Here is a 25,599-nt window from a genome sequence, read left to right on the forward strand (position 1 = left end):
CAGACATACAGGCAGATTTCACATCATTAATATATAATAAAAAAAGAGTGGCCCCAGCACTCCCTTGAGGGACCCCACAGCTAACATTCTTGGGGGAGGAAAAGGTACGATTTATATTTACCATTTTGGTCCTTCCCGAAAGGTAGGAGTTTACCCATTCAATTGACATCCTGCTGAAGCCTATGACCTTTAATTTCATTAGCAGGATGCCATAGTCGACCGTATCAAAGGCCTTTTGGAGGAAGCAAGACCATTCCACAAAAGTGGCCTGTGTCAACCTCTTTTCTGATGCGGTCCATTAAATAGAGGCGGCATGTTTCCGTAGAGTGGGATTGTCTAAAACCTGACTGAAGTTCGAATAAAATATTGTGACCGGTTAAAATTGGATAGAACACTTAAAACTGAAATTGGTCTGTAGTAGTTACACTTTTCAGATGTTTTTCCATTCTTATGGAGGGATATGACTCTAGCACAGAAGGTCAGAAGGTACCTTGCCCTGTTCTATGGAGAGATTAATGATATGTTACCGCAGGTGAAATGCTGTTGAACAGTAATCCAGAAAAGTTTTATTGCACTGTAAAAATTATTTGATCTATTCTACTATTTTGATGCACTATTTTACTCTCTATTTTATCTTACTCTTTTTATTATCGTCTATATAAAACTGAATCAAACCATAAACAATGTGGCCTGTTGGGATGTTAGATCATGTGAAACTGTGATTTTATGTCTGCACTTTATGTGCTAATTTTATGCCTGTCTTTTTTCTGTTGTGAAGCACTTTGAGCACGAGTTTCTGTATGAAAGGTGCTATACAAATAAAGTGTATTATTATTAAAGTTTATTATAAATATTCATCCTGCTCCTTTAGAACCCTTCACCTGCTCACCTTAAGTCTCAACACCACTAACTCATTCTATGAACCACCTGCCTACGGTGAGAACAGACAACCAAGTAGAAACTCATCTTGTTCCAAACTAATAATGAATTAATATCCCATGAGCTTAATATCCAAGTGTTGTACAGATTCAAACATCAAGATGTAGCCAAGTCTTTCTTTATTATTTATCTAGACAACAGTCACCCTGCTTCCTGTAACAACCTGGAGACACTGGCTGCTGGTTTGTAACAAACATTATCAGCAATAAATACATTAAATGCTGCCGGAAATTAAAAAAGATAATTTCTGGGAAAGCAGCGTAGGATTTGAAAAGAAGAAAATAAAAAGGGTACATTTTAGGGAAGATGATAAATTCTGAGCTACAGTGTATTATTTAGGCCATGGAGGTGAATCTCTGCTGAATGGCGTCTGCCGTGTCCAGAGTGAGCAGAATGATGATAAAAAAACAAAAGAAAATCGATATCAAAATAATTATACATGATTCATGTATTAAACCTGAACGCTCTGCCAAGAGAGCATGTGGCACGTTTTTCTCCCAAACGGCACAAGATCTTTCAGGCAGGTTTGGTTTGGCAAATAAAACAAGAAAAAAAAAACACATTAAACAGGAACATGAGAATCATATCGATATTGAATTTGCAGATGATTGACAGCTCCCGCAAGGTTCATCTTTCTTCCAATGACTTTGGATCACAGAGTAAAACATGACAGAGTCTCCAACCTACTCATAGGCCAGACTGTAACCATGGTCACATGACAGAGTCTCCAACCTCCTCACTGGCCAGACTGTAACCATGGTCACATGACAGAGTCTCCAACCTCCTCACTGGCCAGACTGTAACCATGGTCACATGGTTGGTTCCCTTTCCACCTGCACAGCTAAATGAATGAGTCATAGGAAACCCACCTTCTAAATGTTAGGGGCAAACACACCTAAATGTTAGGGGCAAACACACCTTCTAAAGTTTGGTAAAGTCCTCATTTGGCTTAAAGTTTCCCACCAGAAGGACTTTAAAAAATTACAATAATTTATATATTGAATAAAAAAAAATTCAACAGCATCTCTACACCAATAAAGGATCTATGAATTTGGGGGGAAAAGATTACCAGGAATTCCAAGTTGGCAGCTTATTATTCTTTCAAGACGTGTCAATATACCTACTCAGCTGTCTGTGTAGCTGAAGATAAAGTGTGTAAAGTTACCACATATTATACCATGACCGATTAGGGACATCACACATGCAACTCGGAAGCTCTCCCTCTCCACGGTTCTGCACAGATAACAATATGTATAGTCCGAGTCATGCCTCGGAAATAATAATAATAATAATAATAATAATAATACTCGAGTTGAGGGTCTTTAATAAAGTGCTAGTTGCCGATAACATTTTACTTGAGATTTAGTACAAAATTCTATACAATGTCAAGATTATCACTCCCATTAATTTATCATTAGTGGTGGCTTACTCTTGCAAAGCCACGACCTCTCAGGTCTGGAGAAGATATGAAAGGAAAAGGGGGCAGTGATATTGTGGGAGGGGGGGCCAAGAGGGGCAGGGTCATGTCAGCGGGGAGTGTTTTAAGAAACGTGTCAGGAACCACAGTCCTACGGCGTGACCACTTACTGGCAGACGCCACTATGAAATTGACACAAAGATAAAAGAGGAACTTTAAACATCCTGGAAGTGGGGCTGCCGATAAATAGACCAACTGAACAAAGAGCATGTGCGTGTTTTTCAATGCCAGGCGTTCATTAGAGCTGCTGTGATGTCATCTAGGTTTCTCCAGGAGTTCACGGTGCAACGTGGTCAGAGGCAGTCTGTAACATGGATGCCTTCTAGCCACTGCCGTCCTGCTTTTGGCTACGCTAACGTCAGCGCTGCACCGGCTACCAGCTAGCGTTAGCACAGCTTAGCTAGCAACACCTTGGCGACGTGACTGTCCTTAAGCCGGCTTTTTCTTCGCTAGCGGCTTTTAGAGATTTGTATGTTTCCCTCGGTTTCTTATTGGGAGATGAGCGGGCGATGGGCTCAACACACTACAGGGGTGTGGTTTCTTATTGGGAGATGAGCGGGCGATGGGCTCAACACACTACAGAGCAGGGGTGTGGTTTCTTATTGGGAGATGAGCTCAACACACTACAGGGGTGTGGTTTCTTATTGGGAGGTGAGCGGGCGATGGGCTCAACACACTACAGGAGTGTGGTTTCTTATTGGGAGGTGAGCGGGCGATGGGCTCAACACACTACAGGGGTGTGGTTTCTTATTGGGAGATGAGCGGGCGATGGGCTCGACACACTACAGGACAGGGGTGTGGTTTTGCCAAAGACAGGAGGGTCATGGCTAGAAGGCATCAGGCTACCTGTGACAACAGCCAGCTTTATGAATGTCCTGACATTGAAGAGCGGAGGTGGTGTGGCAGGTTGGGGGTTTAGCTGACGGACTTCAGCTTGGTCCAGGGGTTGGTGCCGCGGACCTCCATGGGAGGGTTGTTGAAGAAGATGTGGTTACAGAGGTCATCCAGGGGCGGCTCGGGGTCCGTCGTGGCGAACTGGGCCGCGTCTTCGATCTCTTTCCTCACTGCCACGTCGATCTCCTGCTCCGGAACGGAGAAACAACAGGGTCAGACAGGCTGGACTAGAAACACATGCAACATTCCCACACTGAGAAGTTCCAATAACGATAAGCGAACGTCAAAACAGCTGACAGGAAGCAATATGTGTTGAAAAGTAGAACAACAACAAGTGTAACTGTGGCCATTATATGGTTTCATCATTTATGTTATTTCAGTTTGTAAGTGTAATATTTGAGAATGTATTTATGTTTCATTTCTTATTTTCTTTATTATTTAATTTGCTACAATTTATAATATATTCATTTTGACGTCTGGTCAGATATGGTGTCCCGTTAGGCTGCTGTCGCGTTTTTTACCTTTGGGGCTGATTAAAGACACCTGCGAGCAAGCGACAGGAATGTTGGAGACGAGTTGTACAGACACCTGCGAGCAAGCGGCAGGGTTGGTTAGACGAGTTGTACAGGCTCTCTAACTTCTAAAGAGTGTACCACTATGTGTAGCGTACCACTAAGACTGTTACCAAGAACAGAAGAACAAGACCCCTTTTCTATGTAGCATGCAGCCAACGAGGTAATTAATGTTTGTTTGTATTTTGCTTTTCTGATGTGTTGTTTTCATACCATGTATATTATTGTTTGTGTTGACCTGACGCAACGTATATGTTTCTGTTTAAGTTTTCACGGTGGATTGGAGGACCAAGCCTTTAATAAACCCGTCAAAAGGAAACCACTTGTGTCTGCAGTGCTTGAAGGAGTTAGTGAAAACTCGACTGTTCATCGATGCAAGTGGGCGATGAAGCAAGTCCAAGTTTAAGGCCGGCGTCCAGCGGACCTTCCCCGACAATTGTTTGCTGCGCTGCCGGCGCGCCGTCATCAAAGGACAGATGAGTCACAAACAATACGCACTACACGCATAAACACAAAGAAGTAAGAAGATGCACACAGTATAATGAGCAGCGTTTCAAGATAAAGCCATAAAGGACTTGGACATTATAAGTTAAGAGTGGTCAGGTCAAGAAGAGTGCTTTGTAAACGTTTCTATAATATATTTGACTGTGAATTCTAATTACTGTGGTGTGCGTGCTAAAAACGTTTTGACTTATTTGCCTATATAATTTAACTGAAGCTAACCATTTGTACACATTAAGGTGTCAACGTTAAAGTATAAATATTTTCTGATTAATTTCTAATTTAAAGTGTGTTTTGGAAATTATAACCTATAAAAGGCACGTATAATTTATAGGTGAAGGCTATTATTGGCATCTAATATTTATGTTCCTAAGCGTTCTGAAGCGCTTAATATATATGTGGAGGTTATTTTGAAAGCCAATTGAATTAAGCAATTTGATTTGCTCGGAGAGTACTGCATTTAATTCAAATTTGAGTACAAAACAGGCTAAAGGTTTAAAGGTGTATTTACTATTTTTTCTTTACAAATTTTGGTCAATTTAAAGTAGTGATTTACAATGACAGAGCCAATTAGGCCTGCAATTGAAGTAGGGGACAGTGTTAGTGCAAATTCCCAAGACCGACCTGAAGAAGGTCAGGAAGAAGGTGCTGAAGCCCAGCAAGAGGTACCAAAACGATCTCAAAGAACCAAAACTCTTACAGAGAAGGGTAAAGCAATGCAGGAGGATAAGATCAAAGCGCTACAACAAAGATTTAATTACATTTACAATAAATGGAGGACACAAGTTAAATCTTCTAAAGGTCCGTTATCACAATCAACAGAACATTTGTCTAATGAGCTGCTTACTGATATCATTACAGATGTCACAGGTCTTTCTAATGATGTGCAGCATATTTATGATCAACTACGTGACATCTCAACTCCAGACCAGGACACGCGTCTAAGAGTGGATCTGTGTGCAGGGATTTCTGAGATAATTGTGTCCAGAGCCACATTTAGACTGGGGGGAAGTGTGTTAGAAGAAGGAGAGAAAGAGTGGCCAGAAGCAGGCTCTCTTTGACTCAAGCACCTATAAATCTGGTTCTGCCACTTCTTCCAGGAAAAGTGCTTATAAATCTGGTTCTGCCACTTCTTCCAGAAAAGGCACCTCAGTGCATTCAAGCAGTTCTTCTGTAAAGCGACGAGATGCTGTCGCTGATGCTGCTGCAAGCCAAGCTGTTCTGGAAGTGTTAAAAGAACAAGAAAAAGAACAATTGGAAATGCAGTGCCTAGAAGCAGAAGCTAAAAAGAAGATAGCTGAGCAAGAGGCAGCAGGCATAAAGCGTCGTTTAGAACGAGAAGCAGAACGTTTAGAAAGAGAAACAGAAGAGGTTGAACGAAGAATAAAGAGAGAGGAAGAGGAAGCTAAAATTAAAGCTCAACTGGAAGAAGAACATGGAGCTATACAAAGGACTCTGGAGGAAAAGCGGAGAAAGATACAGCATTTGGAGGCAGTGAAAGGTCTTAATGCAGCACGAGCAAGAATTCTTGTGTACGATCAAGTGGAGGCCACAGAAGAGCGGAAAGACGTACTAGAACATGAGAGGGTAGCAGACAATAAAGTGCCTGCTCCCACAAGTCCTCTGTCCCTGTATACGTCTCCCGTACCACAAGTTGTGACCACCTCCTCAAATGACAGTACAGCAGAGCTTGTTAAGATGCTGGCAGGTGCTTTGAGTGTCAACAGAATTCCAATCCCTGAACCTTCATTATTCAGTGGGGACCCATTGAAATACAATGACTGGAAACTTTCCTTTGAAATACTGATTGATCAGAAGAGCATTGAAGACAAGGAGAAGATATACTACCTCCGTAGGTATGTAAGTGGACAAGCTAAGAAAGCACTTGAGGGCTATTTCTTACTCGGAACCAAATCTGCCTATGTTGCAGCATGGAAGATTTTGGAGGAGAGATATGGTAATCCATTTACAATAGCAAAAGCATACAGAGACAAGCTCCAAGCATGGCCCAAGATGGGATCTAAGGACAGCTTTGAGCTCAGAGAGTTTGCAGACTTTCTCAGGAGTTGCGAGGCTGCCATGGTCAACATCAAGGCATTGGACATTTTAAATGACTGTAATGAAAACAGGAAAATTCTTTTAAAGTTGCCTGATTGGCTAACAGCGAGATGGAACAGGATGGTTATCCAAGAAGAAGAAGAGCGTAACCAATTCCCCTCCTTCAGCCAATTTGTAAAGTTTCTGACAAGAGAAGCGAAAATTGCCTGCAACCCTGTTACATCACTACAGTCACTAAAACAAGGTGAGACTGAAAAATCAAAAAGCCCAAGATATCAAAGCTTTGAAGCAAAGGCACTGACCACATGTTCCAATGAAAAGACTGTCATCATAACATGCATTTTCTGTGAGAAGTACGGGCATACTTTGCATAAATGCAGGAAGTTCATGGAGATACCTGTTACAGACAGAATCAAATTTGTTCAAGCTGAAAAGCTATGCTTTGGTTGTCTCAAGTCTGGTCACTACTCAAAGAGCTGCAACAGTAGGAATGTGTGCGACGTGTGCCACAAGCAACATCCTACATGTCTGCATGAGGAGCGAGCCAAAGAAGGACAAAGACCACCACAAGCCAAGCTAAATGAAGACAAGCCAAGTACAAGTCAACAATGGTACAAAGAAAGACCTCAATCGACACAATGCAAAGAAACAACCACAAACTCTACTTCACATAGAGTAATACTTCATGAAGCTAACACACAAACAACTGCAATAATTCCTGTGTGGCTTTCATCCACGACTCAACCAACACAAGAAGTCCTTGTTTACGCTCTGTTGGATTCTCAAAGCGACACAACCTTTGTTATAAGGGAAGTAGCAGAAGCGTTGGAAGCAACCAAAGTCAAGGTCAAAGTCAAGCTCTCTACTATGACCTCAAGAACCACAGCAGTAAGCTCTGAAAGAATAGACAACTTACAAATCCGTGGCTTTTACTCTGGTAAGAAGATATTGTTACCACCAGTCTATACTCGGGATTTCATTCCAGCCAACAGAACACACATACCAACAGATGGAACTGCAAAAGCGTGGTCCCATCTAGAGCACCTCCAAGGAAAGATTGCACCTATGCAGGACTGTAAAGTAGGTCTGCTCATTGGGTACGACTGCTCACAAGCCCTGCTTCCAAGGGAAGTTGTGTCTGGCGAAGAAAGTCAGCCTTATGCACAGCGTACAGACCTTGGATGGAGTATTGTTGGCCATGGGAATCCCTGCGTAGACTACGGCGACGACATCGGAATCAGCCATCGCATAGTATTGAGACGAGTAACAGCAGGTGTGAAACGTTCTGTTAATCTCAAGACTGAAGTACACTATGTGAGCCGAACACAAGTAAAAGAAATGACTCCCTCAGACATAAGAGTTCTTGAATCAGACTTCTCAGAAAGAACTGGAGAACATGACCCTGTGTCTCAAGAACATGTCAAGTGCCTGTCGAAGGTGAGAGAGACCATCACGCAAAAGAACAATGGTCACTACGACATGCCGTTACCATTCAAAGTAAAGGAAAAGAAGAGAAAAGGAAAAAGAAAAAAGAAGAAAAAACGACCTGTCAGAGAACTCAAGGTGGGAGAAATTAAGGAAGATGATCCTGAACTCCACAAGGCTTTTGTGTGCAACACTAAAGCAAAGGAAAACAGATCATCATTGGATCGCCTACAGAGATTCTCGGAATGTGTCAAGTGTAGAAAGTACAGAAGATGTACTGAAGGACAAAGAGGGGGTGACTTACCACAAGATCGGAAGCAACTCCACCCTTCACTTACGCTGGCATAGACTGCGTTGGTCCGATCCATGTTAAAGAAGGAAGGAAGGATCTCAAAATATATGATCTCTTACTTACCTGTCTATGTTTAAGGGCCATACACAGGGTCAGATGGTAGGGTGAGAAATGAAATTGCTAGTGAGTGACACCACCTTAAAAGGTAAACCTATAACTAAAAGTGTTCCTTGATACCTGTACAGAAGGTTATAACGCTACTCGAAGCAGACTAATTTAATGTTTTGCCTAAAATTTGTTAATAATGATATTTACATTTAGTCAGTTAGCTGACGCTTTTATACAGGGCGACTTACAAGTTCTGTACAAGTCCCCAGGAGGGGCACAACTAGCGGCTGAATGACCACAAGAAATATTTAATTTAGAAGATAACCAAATTATGTTCAGAGAAATCCCACGTGCGATTTGGTGGGAGTGTAACTGTGGCCATTATATGGTTTCATCATTTATGTTATTTCAGTTTGTAAGTGTAATATTTGAGAATGTATTTATGTTTCATTTCTTATTTTCTTTATTATTTAATTTGCTACAATTTATAATATATTCATTTTGACGTCTGGTCAGATATGGTGTCCCGTTAGGCTGCTGTCGCGTTTTTTACCTTTGGGGCTGATTAAAGACACCTGCGAGCAAGCGACAGGAATGTTGGAGACGAGTTGTACAGACACCTGCGAGCAAGCGGCAGGGTTGGTTAGACGAGTTGTACAGGCTCTCTAACTTCTAAAGAGTGTACCACTATGTGTAGCGTACCACTAAGACTGTTACCAAGAACAGAAGAACAAGACCCCTTTTCTATGTAGCATGCAGCCAACGAGGTAATTAATGTTTGTTTGTATTTTGCTTTTCTGATGTGTTGTTTTCATACCATGTATATTATTGTTTGTGTTGACCTGACGCAACGTATATGTTTCTGTTTAAGTTTTCACGGTGGATTGGAGGACCAAGCCTTTAATAAACCCGTCGAAAGGAAACCACTTGTGTCTGCAGTGCTTGAAGGAGTTACAACAAGTCTGCCTAGGGATGGGCAAAACTCACAAAGTTGCAATTCGATAGTCACTGGGAATCCCCCCCAAATGCACCCCTATAGTCAAATGCACCCCTATACCCCCTATAGTCAAATGCACCCCTATAGTAAAATGCACCCATATACCCCTATAGTCAAATGCACCCCTATAGTAAAATGCACCCCTATACCCCTATAGTCAAATGCACCCCTATAGTAAAATGCACCAATATACCCCTATAGTCAAATGCACCAATATACCCCTAGTCAAATGCACCCCTATAGTAAAATGCACCAATATACCCCTATAGTCAAATGCACCCCTATAGTCAAATGCACCCATATACCCCTATAGTCAAATGCACCCCTATAGTAAAATGCACCCCTATACCCCTATAGTAAAATGCACCCCTATAGTAAAATGCACCCCTATACCCCTATAGTCAAATGCACCCCTATAGTAAAATGCACCAATATACCCCTATAGTCAAATGCACCAATATACCGCTATAGTCAAATGCACCCCTATAGTCAAATGCACCAATATAGTCAAATGCACCAATATACCCCTATAGTCAAATGCACCAATATACCCATTATAGTCAAATGCACCCCTATAGTAAAATGCACCAATATACCCATATAGTCAAATGCACCAATGTACCCCTATAGTAAAATGCACCAATATACCCCTAGTCAAATTCACCAATATACCCCTAGTCAAATGCACCAATATACCCCTATAGTCAAATGTACCCCTATAGTCAAATGCACCCCTATAGTCAAATGCACCCCCTATAGTCAAATGCACCCCTATACCTAGTGAAATGCACCCCTATAGTCAAATGTACCCCTAGTCAAATGCAACCCCTATAGTCAAATGCACCCCTACACCAGTGTCTAGGAAAGGCCCTGCCTCTATTGCTGCACTCGTTTGAAGACGCTGAATAAAACAGACAGCACCTTGAGCTCCTCCACGCTGGCCATGTTGTTGCTCAGCATGCGGTCCTTCAGCATGGAGATGGGGTCGCTCTTGCTGCGCACCTCCTGGATCTCCTCTCTGGTACGGTAGCTGGGAGGAGACGAGGGAGAGGAGGGATAGATAGCCTTTAATGAAGGCTAATAAATATGGCTGACGATATAGTTAAAACATTTCCCATCACAATATTGTTATTATTCGTATTATGGGCAGCGCGGTGGAACAGTGGTTATCACTGCTGCCTCACAGAAGGAAGGTCCTGGGTTCAAACCCCAGCAGTGGTTACTGCTGCCTCACAGAAAAGGTCCTGGGTTCAAAGCCCAGCAGTGGTTACTGCTGCCTCACGGTAAGAAGGTCCTGGGTTCAGATGCCTCACAGAAGGAAGGTCCTGGGTTCAAACCCCAGCAGTGGTTACTGCTGCCTCACAGAAAAGGTCCTGGGTTCAAACCGCAGCAAGGGGTTTCCATGTTTTCCCTGTGCTTGTGTTGGTACTCTGGTTTCCTCCCTCACCATGAAGACATGCATGTTAGACAGAAACTACAGGTGAAAACTAGCTCATTATCACCTCTGGCACATTTACCTTGATGTGGAAAATGAACATTAGCTCATTATCTAACTCTGGCACATTTACCTTGATGTGGAAAAATGTTAATTAATGTGCATTGTCCCTTGGTACAAAATAAATAAACATATTTGTGGGTATAAAAAACATATAGATGTCGCACTAGCATGTCATTTATCCAACCAGGTGCATTCCACATGGCGAAATGGAAAGTAGGGAGGGGGTACATGCAACAACAACATTAATTTGACCCTTTTTTTAATGATCAATTCTTTAACCTCTTAACTCATTCACTGCCAACAACGAGTATACTCGTTATTGGCCGCCAATCGTGGGACGCCAACAACGAGTATACTCGTTATTTGATCGTTATTTTTTTTATTCGCTATTTCCATTCATTATTCATCCAGGAAGGCTGGTGTTACCATAGGGAATGAGTCTGAGATCGCAAAAGTCCAATACCGCCGCCTGGTGTTATCCGGCCGGTGTTGCACTTCCTTTGAGACTGTGTATGGGGCTGTGCATTGATGAAATGCCTCCGGGCAGACTTTTCTAGTAACCTGAACCAAGGGCTTCACCCGATCGCATTGAATCGATTTCGGGACCCCCCGATTCATTATGCTGTGGTGGGTTATGTCGTGGGCCAAATGGACATACGATCTACCAGATGGCAAATTAAATAATTGGAATATTCTTTTTGGAATCCCACCGGCCACAGGTAAGAGCAATTTAACGTCAATTTCAGCTTGATTGTGCCTTGTTTTCATAGCCATCACCCTGATCAGCATATGCTGTTGTACTAACGAATGCCGGTATTGACAATCAATTATGTATGCATTGAGCAATGCAATTGAGTATGCAGTCCTCAAGTCCAAGTAAGAAAATGGCCACTTTTCTGCCCACCTATTAAGAGGTTAACAATATACAATGTACAGGTGATTAAATGTGATATAGATAGATAGATACTTTATTAATCCCCTTGGGGAAATTCAGGAATATATATATATATATTAGTGCTGTCAATCGATTAAAATATTTAATCGCGATTAATCGCATGATTGTCCATAGTTAACTCGCGATGAATCGCAAATTAATCGCATAATTATAATTTTTTTTATCTACCTTAAACGGATCTTTTTCAAGTTCCAACTTTAATACTTTAATACTTAATATTGCAGCCATTTAACACAAAAGGATGACCCTCATGCATTGCAAATTTGCATCAAATTCAAAACAGAGTGATGCACAAAATAACTTGAAATATAGTGGCGTTAATAGAATCGGGCGATAACGCGTTAATACCGTGTTAACTTTGACAGCCTTAATATATATATTAGGGCTGTCAGTTTATCGCGTTAATTAGATTAATTAATTACACAGCAAATTATCACGTTATGAAAATTAACTCAATTAATTTTAAAAAAAAGTTAAATTTTTTATCTCATTCATTCCATAAGAACGTAGAATACACATTTACAGACTTTTTTTTAATATGGTCCATTTGCATGTTCTTGGTATCTGATTCTAGGGACATGGATCTCAGGGAATGTATTCCCAGTGTCAGAAATACTGTGTCTGTTACTAGGCTTGAGTAAATTGTAATGAACCAAATGAGAATATCAATAAAAAAAATGTTATCTTTGACTGTGAATAATAGGGATGGGTACCGAATTCGGTACTTTTGAGGTACCGAACCGAAACACGTCGGTACTACCGAGTATCGAATCAAGTGAGAAACCGGAAATTAAAATAAAAAAAAATAAAAAAAAATTTATTAATTTTTCTTTTTTAACTTTTTTTTTTCTTTACTTTTTTTTCATGTCAACGTTCACACGCACAATATATGCTTACCTAGGATTTGACTTGATTCAACAACAAAGCAGTCGGAGCAATGACAAGCCGAAAACTGTCGAAATTGTAGTTATTTGAAGTTTGGATTTTTTTTTTACGACTGAGGTAGGTAAATTAAATTTCTTGAGACTAAAGTACCGAAAAAAGGTACCGTTGGGTACCGGTATCGATTCACAGGTACCGGTACCGGTATCGGTTCAAATGTGAAAGGTACCCATCCCTAGTGAATAACACCATGCTCAAATTGACCAGACCTGAAAAATCTAAGCAAATTAATAGATGATTAAACAGAAGGTTTTGTAGATACAGTACTGAATTCTGCCATCCGGACACATGCAATTTGAAATATGATTATAGAATATCAGGCATAAAATGGTTATGCGATTAAACTGCGATTAATTAATTACAAATCCTATAATTAATTAGATTAATTTTTTTAATCGCCTGACAGCACTAATATATATATATTATATATAACAAGCTACTGGTAATATATGGTAAACTGATGCATGTACAGTATAATAATGCTATATAGTGATACAGGTATACTATAAATAGGTATAAAATGTATAAAAGGTGAAACAGGTATACATATACTGTGGTATAACTATTAAGAGAAAGTATGGGATATATATATATATATAATATATATGTTGCATAGTGGTAATGAGACACATGGACATTTACCTGACCCCAGGGTCACTCATACTGTGTCCATGGTAACGATATGTCTGCAGTTCCATGATCATGGGACCCTGAATGGAGAAAGAAATGCTGCAAAATTACAAATATTTGCCACCCAAGATGTTTCAGTCTGGGGGGTCAATTCACCCTGATTAGGGGTGTAACGGTACACATAAACCACTAGGGGTGTAACGGTACACAGAAGCCACTAGGAGTGTAATGGTACACAGAAGCCACTAGGGGTATAACGGTACACAGAAGCCACGGTTCGGGAAAAATATGTATATTAATAATTATTATATATTTATTATAATTATAATTATTAAATATAATTATCTTTTATTACGTTATACTTAGTTCCACCTAGGCTTGCCGTGGTAGTCATTCTGTGTTCAGGCAGCCACTGAGTAAATTAATTGCCTACTAGAGTAGATTTAACTTGACGTGAAGCAGAGAAAGAAGACTCTAGAGAAGAGATGACATGTTAGACAACAATGGCAGAGGATTTATCAATATTTTGGATCTAAACACTGCAGCAGCTCGACTGGAGAGGAGCTCAGCAAAAGTATGTTGTGTGTTTTTTTTGGGGGATCATCTGTGAGTGAAAGTCGCACGGAAGAAAGTTGGTGTGGGGGTGTGTGTATGTGTTATTTGGCGAACAAGAAAACGATGAACATTTTCAGTAATGACCCTGCTGTGTTACAAACATATATTTTGGGAAGGGATGAATTTGAATACAATTCTGCATGCAAAAAAAAGTTCTGCATGTGTGTTCCGTTTGTGGTTAACGTACCGTTGCATTCATTCGGGACAGTGCGTGCTGAACCTAAGGTCCAGTACTTAAACGGTTCGGTACAGATATGTGTACCATTACACCCCCATGATTAACTATCAGTAGGGAGCTCTGAATAAAGACTAGTTAAACATCAGTAAGAAGCTCTGGATAAAGACTCTAGTTAAACATCAGTAAGAAGCTCTGGATAAAGACTAGTTAAACATCAGTAAGAAGCTCTGAATAAAGACTCTAGTTAAACATCAGTAAGAAGCTCTGGATAAAGACTAGTTAAACATCAGTAAGAAGCTCTGGATAAAGACTAGTTAAACATCAGTAAGAAGCTCTGGATAAAGACTAGTTAAACATCAGTAAGAAGCTCTGGATAAAGACTAGTTAAACATCAGTAAGAAGCTCTGGATAAAGACTAGTTAAACATCAGTAAGAAGCTCTGGATAAAGACTAGTTAAACATCAGTAAGAAGCTCTGGATAAAGACTAGTTAAACATCAGTAAGAAGCTCTGGATAAAGACTAGTTAAACATCAGTAAGAAGCTCTGGATAAAGACTAGTTAAACATCAGTAAGAAGCTCTGGATAAAGACTAGTTAAACATCAGTAAGAAGCTCTGAATAAAGACTAGTTAAACATCAGTAAGAAGCTCTGGATAAAGACTAGTTAAACATCAGTAAGAAGCTCTGGATAAAGACTAGTTAAACATCAGTAAGAAGCTCTGGATAAAGACTAGTTAAACATCAGTAAGAAGCTCTGGATAAAGACTAGTTAAACATCAGTAAGAAGCTCTGGATAAAGACTAGTTAAACATCAGTAAGAAGCTCTGGATAAAGACTAGTTAAACATCAGTAAGAAGCTCTGAATAAAGACTAGTTAAACATCAGTAAGAAGCTCTGGATAAAGACTAGTTAAACATCAGTAAGAAGCTCTGGATAAAGACTAGTTAAACATCAGTAAGAAGCTCTGAATAAGTTAAACATCAGTAAGAAGCTCTGGATAAAGACTAGTTAAACATCAGTAAGAAGCTCTGGATAAAGACTAGTTAAACATCAGTAAGAAGCTCTGGTAAAAGACTCTGGTAAAACTGTTGATGGTGCTTTCTATGCCACACATGGTTGTACAAAACATATGCTTTGGAATTTCAGCCCCAACTTTAATTGATTGAATTTACACTGAACGGATGTTCTGCAGGTCAACTCACCTTCCCAGCCCGGCAGTGATCTGCAGCGAACTTGGTGGCCTCTCGAACACACAGCACATCCATCCCATCCACCTGTACACCACAACAACAACAACAGGTCATTCAGTGACGCAGCATACATTTTTTTTATATAAAATATCCTCAAACTAAATCCTCAATTTGAATAAAGTGATTAATCTGATTAAATTAGTTTTTCTTTTATTAAATCAACTTTCTTTGATGAATAAAACTCATCAGTTTCGTCAACATAAGTGCCAAGCGGATGCAGATAGGCTACATCATTTATGATAAATGTTTTATAAAAAAAATTGACGAGTTATATACTATAATAGTATAATACTATAATATTAGTGTAGCCTAATATTTATCTGCAGCCTTGAAGAAAAACCCCATTGGTTTAAACAGAATGAATAGACACATAAAAATTCGCAGGCGGCTATGTGGTGTAGTGGGCAAGGCGCTCGCCATCAACGCTGGAGACGCTGGGTTCGAATCCAGCTCTCGGCGTTGCTATCAGCTTGGCTGGTCGTTCATACTAACACAATTGGCAGTGTTAGGGGTGGGAAAGCTGATGGGTGGGTCCTGGGCGTTGTGGACAGCGACCCCTACAGTTCGGTCGGGGCGCCTGCACAGCGAGGGTAGGATCTGGAGGGAGGTAGTGTGACCTTCCACACGTTACACTCTCCCAGTGAGAATCTGCGTTGCCAGGCTGGCTGCCGGCTGGCTGCACATGCGTCGGAGGAAAGCATGCGACAGTCTCCGGCCTCCCGGACCAACAGTAGGGGGGAGTGCGCAACAACCAGGAAGGGGGTTGGGAATTGGCATAACGACTAACAGTGGGATGGGAGAAAAATCGGGGAAAAAAAGAGGGGGGGGGAAATATATATATAAAAAAAAAAAAAAAACGAATGTTGATTTAGAATTTGAACGCCAACGTAGCGAACGAAGGTCCGAACATTCGAACATTTGGGCTCAGCCCTATTACCCTGAGGCCGGGGATGTAGTCTCCTCTCTTGTAGTAGTCTGTGTTGGCGGCGGAGCGCTCGATAGGCGTTCCCATGCCGTACTTATTGTTCTCACAGATGAAGATGATGGGCAGCTTCCACAGAGACGCCATGTTGTAGGTCTCAAAGATCTGACCCTGTGGAAAGGCAAGGTATTAGCTGTGGTGTGGTTTTGAGACAGTGGGGAAAGAAACTTTTTTAAACATTATATTTTATAAAGATATTTGCTAACATTTCAAATGTAATGTATACATGATTAGAGCTTTAATTCTCTGCCCGGACCCGGGGTTAGGGTGTATATATATATATATATATATATATATATATATATATATATATATATAAATATAGTAGGGCTGGGACTTTATCGCATTAATTTCGATTAATTAACTATAGAAAGAATTAAAACTAAAAGTTTTTTTATAACTTTGCAGAGGTTATGTTTGCAGCAAAGATATGTGGCAAAGGTGTGTATCTTTGAATTATCTTGGAATTTTTTTACTTTTTTTTAACACCACTTTCATTCAGCCTGTATAATTTTAAAGTTACACTCTTACCATTAACCCTTTCCCCGCCAATAACGTCGTACAACGGGTTTCAAGTTCATGTGAATTCTGCCAATAACGGCGTACGACGTGATTCAGATCATCACTTCATATTTTCGCCATGGTATTCATATTTCACTCACGGAGCCTTGTCGGATGCTGTGTGAGCCAGCACAACTCTGCAACGCTTCAATACTGCCACCTGGTGGCTGATCGGCGAGTTGCAACCGGAAGTGGATCTCTTGTGATCCCGGTGAGTCTCCCTATTCCGTCCGGCCACTCGTTTATCGTCGCGGGACTCAATACACACACCGTGGATATGGATCTTTGCCATAACTCAATAATCTACATGATTTGGGCGTGTATTAGTAATATACAAACCGGAAATGGATCGCCTCGATCCCCACCACATAACTGGGATCTGTTTGCTCCACTCTCATCGCCCAACGGTACGAGGAGCCTGACATGAGTTTCAGCGTTTTTGTTTATCATTTTCGATACAAACTGCTCTGATCAATATATCACCCATACTACATGAAGCATCTAACGACTATCACGGAATTATAAACGACCCCCCCCCCCCTCAGTTCACCCGCGCATGATCAGTCATAACATTTAGGACCATGTACAGTTGAAATTTTTAATATAGCGTCGATCGGTATCAAACTGCATTTGATGATCTAATATATGCATTTGTGCCTATATCTCACGTTCTGGGAAATACTGCAGAAAACGATAAAAAAAATATTTATACTCTAGACGGTATTTTCGTATGAATGTGTGAATGAAAAAGTAAAACGTTCCTACATCCTGAACGATAGATAATCGATGTTGAATGGGCCATAGTAATGTCAATTTAGCAATACAATTTAAAAAGTTATAGCCCTGCAAAGAAGGTGAACATCTCCATAGACTTACAGTGCTGGCAGAGATCAAACAGCGATGGATATAAGCGTGGCAGAGAATGGGTTAAGGGACAAAATTGTCCTCTTCAAAAAGGCCATACAAATATTATATGTTGAAATAATTTTCCACTTTTTTTTTCTTTTATCAGACTTCAGCCCTGATCATAACCACCACATATACAATTCATTTTATAATTGTAACCCTTTAAATGCCAGTGTGTGTGATGGCATCATAAATTAGTTTTTTTGTAATGTCAGATTTAACAACAACTCTTTTCAGAAAAATGGGAGTGGTTTTTTTATACACTTTTTCTCCCCATTTTCTATTTTTCTCCCATCCCAATTTCGTATTTCCAATTCTTCCCTCCCCTAGTGTCTTGAACGTTGTTAGACTATGACTCCCACTGGTCGGCTGTAGTGAGGATAGAAGCCTTGCATCACGTGTCCCCTCCGGTACACGAGGAGGCAGCCCGTCGCATCTTTTCACCGCAGCAGCTCGAACTCTCAGTGGCGAGGAGTAGCGCGTGGGAGGCTCACGCTGGCCCCGATACTTCCTGTTTCCACCGCACCGGTGTCACCCAACCGACCTGTAGGAGTCGCTGTCCACAACGTCCAATCCCCACCCACCGGCTTTCCCACCCTCTAACACTGCCAATTGTGTTAGTATGACGGCCGGCCAAGCCGGTAGCAACGCCGAGAGCTGGGCTCGATACCAGCGTCTCCTGCGTTAGTGGCGAGCGCCTTGCCCACTGCACCACTCAGCCGCCTCGAAAAAAAATTGGTGTTTTTAATTTCTTATCTGACATTACAAAAAAACTAAAAATCCATCAAAATCTGTTGTTGCTAATCATTGACATATGATAGCCTGTAATAATCACCCCCAGAAAAATACTTTGCATTTATTATTGAAAATACAAATTCGGGCATTTAAAGGGTTACAATAAAAAAAAATATTGAATATTTGGTGGTTATGATCAGGGCTGAAGTTGACTAAAAGATTTATGAAAAGAAAATAATTTCAACATATAATATCTTTATGGCCTTTTTGAAGAGGACAATTTTGTCCCTTAAATGGCAAGAGTGTAACACTTTAGTTTTCAGACACAAGGGTTCAATATTTGAATGGGCTGACGGCCCTACTGTTTAAATATTTTAATGGACTGACGGCCCTACTGATTCAATATTTGAATGGACTGACAGCCCTACTGATTAAATATTTTAATGGACTGACAGCCCTACTGATTAAATATTTTAATGGCCTGACAGCCCTACTGATTAAATATTTTAATGGACTGACAGCCCTACCGATTAAATATTTTAATAGCCGACAGCCCTGATTAAATATTTTAATGGACTGACGGCCCTGATTAAATATTTTAATGGACTGATGGCCCTACTGATTCAATATTTTAATGGACTGACAGCCCTACTGATTAAATATTTTAATAGCTGACAGCCCTACTGATTAAATATTTTAATGGACTGACGGCCCTGATTAAATATTTTAATAGCCGACAGCCCTACTGATTAAATATTTTAATGGACTGACGGCCCTACTATCTACACATACTGCTGGTTAGTAGAGTTCACCTGGTTGGCTGCCCCGTCACCATAGAGACTGACACACAGCTCGTTGTTGCCCAGGTACTTGCAGGCGAGGGCCACACCTGCTCCCAGGGGCACCTGGGGGGGGAGGGGTTATAAACACATACTGAAGTATTTATCCACATATACTCAACAGTATTTATCCACATATACTGAAGTATTTATCCACATATACTGAAGTATTTATCCATGAAGTATTTATCCACATATACTGAATTATGTATCCACATATACTGAAGTATTTATCCACATATACTCAACCGTATTTATCCACATATACTGAAGTATTTATCCACATATACTGAAGCATTTATCCACATATACTGAAGTATTAACCACATATACTGAAGTATTTATCCACATATACTGAACATATTTATCCACATATACTGAAGTATTTATCCACATATACTGAACATATTTATCCACATATACTGAAGTATTTATCCACATATACTGAACATATTTATCCACATATACTGAAGTATTTAAAGAGGACGGTTGTTTATCATGCCATCAATCATTGGAATAACTGCCCACTGAACATAAGTAAATTGAATAGCAAAGTGTGTTTCAAGTAGAGTTGTTCCGATACCGATACCAGTATCGGAAATGCCTCCAATACAGCCTAAAATGCTGGTATCGGCAAGTACCCCGAAAGTCTAGCCTCCGATACCATATGACGTAATTTATCAACAACACTGCGGTCTGCTGAGTGAGCATTATAAAACAAATGTGTTTTTAATCGACCGTGAATTAAAGTGTCAATGCTGTTTGTCATTTTAACAGCAGATACTTTCTTAAATGCCATCGCCCCGACAGAGCGGTGTTGATGGGGAGCTCTGATGGGTTCGCTTACTGGTGTTAGCATTAGCTGAAGAGCTAACCGGAAAGCTAGTTTTAGCTTTAACGTTACCTTGGCTAAAGTTGGGGCTATTCATAATCCAGCAATAATGGCTGCAGACCTGCAAGCAAAGTACAGCAAGTTGGCACAGAGTATTCCAAGGTAAATCACTTTTTCACCAGTATCGTTATATTGTCTTGTTTCCATCTAGCTCACGTTAACTGGCTAACCTAGCTCACGTTAACTGGCTAACCTAGCTCACGTTAACTGGCTAACCTAGCTCACGCTAACGTCGTCACTGATCGACCTCTCGCACACAATTAATGACATGTTGCGGACAGCCATATCGGTGACAATGTTTAGCTTTTAGTGCCAAATTAGTCTGAGGCGGAGTCTCAAAAGAGAATGTTGAATATTTATTGTGCAAAAATCACAACAGAGGATATACTACTAGCTAACTGAAGTTACCGGAGCCTTCTGGATAGGAGGAAGTGCGCAACAACGTATAACGTCCGTGCGGAATCAATGTCCCAACAACCATTCCGTGGGTGAACTCATTGAGATAGTTGTCAATTAATGATACTAATACTAATCAATACAATCACCTGTTGTTGAATAAATACCATTACTTTATAGTTATTACTAAAAAACAGTATATATAAAACAGTAGTGAAAAAAAATATAATAATGTATAATATAATACTTTTTATTTATTTATTTGAATGCAATGGTATCGGATCAGTATCGTATCAGCCGATACCCAAAGCTTAGGTATCGGAATCGGATCGGGAAGGAAAAAATGGTATCGGAACATCTCTAGTTTCAAGTACCACCTAAGAATGCACTACTTAAATATGTGAGCAAATACTGTTCACATTGGGGAGTGGAAATACCTACTGTAGGAATGTAATAATGAAATATTTACTCATGAATGTAATAACCTTTTCTGAAAATATTCATGTCTACCCATGAATGTAATAACCTTTTCTGAAAAGATTCTGATGTTTATAAAGATGTCTACAATGTTTTACTGTTTTTAGATTATCATTTTTAATTAAGTGAATTGTGATTGTCATATGTATCTCATGTATTGTTATGTTTTGTGCTTTGTGTTGTCTTTCTGTGTGGACCCCAGGAAGACTAGCTCGCCACTAGTCTTCTAGACTAGCTCGGCAGCTAATGGGGATCCTTTTAAACAATAAACATATACTGAAGTATTTATCCACATATACTGAAGTATTTATCCACATATACTGAAGTATTTATTTTTAAAGGTTTAAGGTTAGAAGAGGCTTAGGTTAGGGTTAGGACTCTCCCTTTAAGGTTAACAGACAGCGAGTTACCTGAGCTCCAACGATCCCGTTCCCTCCGTAGAAGTTCTTAGTGTACATGTGCATACTGCCTCCCTTGCCCTTTGCAATGCCTCCAATGCGCCCTAAACAGTGGAGACCAAGCAAGGAGAAGAATGAGTACAATCTATGGACTGTGTATTTATCAGTATGTATTATATCTATAGACTGTGTATTCATCAGTACGTATTATATCTATGGACTGTGTATTTATCAGTACGTATTATATCTATGGACTGTATTCATCAGTATGTATTATATCTATGGACTGTATTTATCAGTATGTAATATATATGGAATGTGTATTTATCAGTACGTATTATATCTATGGACTGTATTCATCAGTATGGATTATATCTATAGACTGTATTCATCAGTATGTATTATATCTATGGACTGTGTGTTCATCAGTATGTGTTATATCTATGGACTGTGTATTATATCTATGGACTGTGTGTTCATCAGTACATATTATATCTATGGACTGTGTATTATATCTATGGACTGTGTGTTATATCTATGGACTGTGTGTTCATCAGTATGTATTATATCTATGGACTGTGTATTATATCTATGGTATCTATGGACTGTGTATTATATCTATGGACTGTGTATTATATCTATGGACTGTGTGTTCATCAGTGCGTGTTATATCTATGGACTGTGTATTCATCAGTGTGTGTTATATCTATGGACTGTGTGTTCATCAGTGCGTGTTATATCTATGGACTGTGTATTCATCAGTGTGTGTTTTATCTATGGACTGTGTGTCATATCTATGGACTGTGTATTATATCTATGGACTGTGTGTTATATCCGTTAGGGGAGAACAGGGTGTTTAGTGTTAAACATGTGAACGAGGTGTTTAGTGTTAAACATGTGAACTGACCCGTGAGCTCAGCCATGATCTCCCTCACGGTGCCTCCCCTGGTGAGGGTGTAGCCGTGGGCTCTGTAGGCTGTGATCAGGTGGTCCGACAGGGTGATGCCTCCTTCAATCCCCACCGCACAGGCCTCCTACCAAGAGAAGACACACATCATGCTAGGGCTGTCCCCAACTAAGAGAACATGCATCATGCTAGGGCTGTCCCCGACTAAGAGAACACACATCATGCTAGGGCTGTCCCCGACTAAGAGAACACACATCATGCTAGGGCTGTCCCCGACTAAGAGAACACACACATCATGCTAGGGCTGTCCCCGACTAAGGATTTGTATAGTCGACTTGTAGTCGCCAAAATTTGCTGATAGACGACTATTTAGTCGACTATATAAAAAAAAAAAAGTATGATAATTCTTTTCTCTAATTTTTTATAGATTATTTTTTTATCATTCCATTTGGGCTGTGGGGGTGCTTAATGTCTGAAGGAGTCGCCGGAGAGCTTCTTGTCCTCTGCAAAAGCATGCAATTGGTCCACTGATGGATACATCTTGATATTTGTCTAGTGTGTTCATTAGATGGGTAAAATCCTCTTTCAGTGCCTCTGTGCCTGTTTTCTTAGGCAGTTAGCCTCTGGTATGCGTGTCATTAGCGTTAGCCACGCTTCTAGGCCTCTTTTCTTTTGGAAAGAATGATAATTTTTTTTTTTAAATATATAATATTTTCTTTTTTTGCATTCGACTAAGAGGTTGGCAGTCGATTACGGCTCCTTTCGATCGATTAGTCGACTATTCGACTAATCGGGGTCAGTCCTACACTTCTGAATGTGATGTAAAGACCCCACCTGTCCGTCGTAGAGGTGACAGAACCACAACACTTCTGAATGTGATGTAAAGACCCCACCTGTCCGTCGTAGAGGTGACAGAACCACAATACTTCTGAATGTGATGTAAAGAGCCCACCTGTCCGTCGTAGAGGTGACAGAACCCCCGGATGATCTTCTGCTTGTACAGCTGGTCCGCCTTCAGCTCCATGCGCCTGATGGTCTGCATGGTCTTGTAGTACTGCAGCCCCTCCTCGCGGGTCAGAACCGACTGGGTGGGCGGGCCCTCCTCCAGCTTGTGGATATCACATTTCTACAGGAGGGGACAGACGTTTAATGTCCTGTGGAATGTCCAGCAAGGGACAGACAGCTAATGTCCTGTGGAATGTGCAACGTATGAAAGTGTTCGCAGGGTTCACTTCCCACTCTGAGAAATCACTTTAAATCACTTTCATTACAGGTGACCGATAACTGTCTCAGGTTCATTACAGGTGACTGTTACACCATCACTGATAACTGTCTCAGGTTCATTACAGGCGACTGTTACACCATCACTGATAACTGTCTCAGGTTCATTACAGGCGACTGTTACACCATCACTGCTAACTGTCTCAGGTTCATTACAGGTGACTGTGTTACACCATCACTGATAACTGTCACAGGTTCATTACAGGTGACTGTTACACCATCACTGATAACTGTCTCAGGTTCATTACAGGTGACTGTTACCTCATCACTGATAATCGTCTCAGGTTCATTACAGGTGACTGTTAAACCATCACTGATAATCGTCTCAGGTTCATTACAGGTGACTGTGTTACACCATCACTGCTAACTGTCTCAGGTTCATTACAGGTGACTGTGTTACACCATCACTGATAACTGTCACAGGTTCATTACAGGTGACTGTTACACCATCACTGATAACTGTCTCAGGTTCATTACAGGTGACTGTTAAACCATCACTGATAATCGTCTCAGGTTCATTACAGGTGACTGTTACACCATCACTGATAACTGTCTCAGGTTCATTACAGGTGACTGTTACACCATCACTGGTAACTGTCTCAGGTTAATTACAGGTAACTGTTACACCATCACTGGTAACTGTCTCAGGTTCATTACAGGTGACTGTTACACCATCACTGATAACTGTCTCATTACAGGTGACTGTTACACCATCACTGATAACTGTCTCAGGTTCATAGGGAGGTGTAGTGGTTACGTCATTGCCGTTTTTCGTGTTCCACCCTCTGTCCAATGCAATGTATTTCCCCATTGCCCATTTCTAAATCGTCTCGTTTAAAACAAATAAAGCATTAACATTGGCATGGTGTACCTTTCTGTGCGATATTCATCCACAATCTATAGCTCAACATGAAAATATTCGCAATTAATCATAAAAAGAAATCGCCAAATTTTATTTCAACCAAAAATGCTTAAACAATAATGTTAGTGATAGAAGGGAACTCGTTTTGTGCAAAAATGGAAAGCTTTTCAATTTCCATGCGGCAGAATTGTTACAATAGCCGATTTTCCAATGATAAATCACTATACGGGTGGAACACCCAGTGACATCAGAGACTACACCTCCCTATTACAGATGACTGTTACACCATCACTGATAACTGTCTCATTACAGGTGACTGTTACACCATCACTAATAACTGTCTCAGGTTCATTACAGGTGACTGCTAACCGTCTCAGGTTCCTTAACGCTATAATCCTACCAACATTCGAGTTTCAACTAAATACACACCTAGGTTTAGATCTGAGGAGGCTAAATTAACATTTAAATAAATTCCTAGGAAGGATATCTTTCCATGACTGGAAGTCTAGTCTCTGAATGTTCAGGTTTTCCAGGACGAGTGGGAACCCTGGTTCTACCAGGACGAGTGGGAACCCTGGTTCTACCAAAGTCAAATATCTTACCTTGATGTCAAAGGTGGCCTCTGGGGTGAAGTCCGCATAGGAGCGTGTTGTGGACACAAGCACTGTGGCTACCTGCAGGACAGAAGACACATGTTGACATCTATATAGGAGCGTGTTATACAGCTTCTATACACAAGGTGCAGTCTACACAAGGTGCAGTCTACACTATGTGCAGTATACACTATGTGCAGTATACACTATTTGCAGTATACACAAGGTGCAGACAGTCTACACAAGGAGCCGTCTACACAAGGTGCAGTATACACACTATGTGCAGCATACACAAGGTGCAGACAGTCTACACAAGGTGCAGTATACACACTATGTGCAGTATACACAAGGTGCAGACAGTCTACACAAGGTGCAGTATACACACTATGTGCAGTATACACAAGGTGTAGACAGTCTACACAAGGTGCAGTATACACAC

General features: G+C 40.6%; 1 protein-coding gene across 2 annotated transcripts in view; it reads right to left on the bottom strand.

Moving 5' to 3' along the window:
• Positions 1 to 1,041: 1,041 nt before the first annotated feature.
• pdha1a (pyruvate dehydrogenase E1 subunit alpha 1a) overlaps positions 1,042 to 25,599 on the bottom strand; it is a 25,939-nt gene continuing 1,381 nt past the window's right edge. The window contains exons 2-12 of one of the 2 annotated variants that reach the window (XR_014620037.1): positions 25,170 to 25,241; positions 23,377 to 23,550; positions 22,425 to 22,551; positions 21,530 to 21,621; positions 19,328 to 19,420; positions 16,269 to 16,424; positions 15,284 to 15,355; positions 13,301 to 13,368; positions 10,185 to 10,293; positions 1,721 to 3,496; positions 1,042 to 1,671 (exon numbers count right to left, since the gene is read on the bottom strand). Coding sequence is in view for 1 of the 2 variants with exons in the window: in XM_084320804.1 (XP_084176930.1) it covers positions 3,332 to 3,496; positions 10,185 to 10,293; positions 13,301 to 13,368; positions 15,284 to 15,355; positions 16,269 to 16,424; positions 19,328 to 19,420; positions 21,530 to 21,621; positions 22,425 to 22,551; positions 23,377 to 23,550; positions 25,170 to 25,241 (1,128 nt within the window). In the remaining variant the exon portion in view is untranslated. Of the gene's footprint in view, positions 3,497 to 10,184; positions 10,294 to 13,300; positions 13,369 to 15,283; positions 15,356 to 16,268; positions 16,425 to 19,327; positions 19,421 to 21,529; positions 21,622 to 22,424; positions 22,552 to 23,376; positions 23,551 to 25,169; positions 25,242 to 25,599 lie in introns of both variants that reach the window. The other variant, XM_084320804.1, reaches the window with a different exon arrangement.

Source organism: Notolepis coatsorum (genome assembly GCF_963971535.1).
Source record: "Notolepis coatsorum genome assembly, chromosome: 8".
NCBI classification, from domain to species: domain Eukaryota; kingdom Metazoa; phylum Chordata; class Actinopteri; order Aulopiformes; family Paralepididae; genus Notolepis; species Notolepis coatsorum.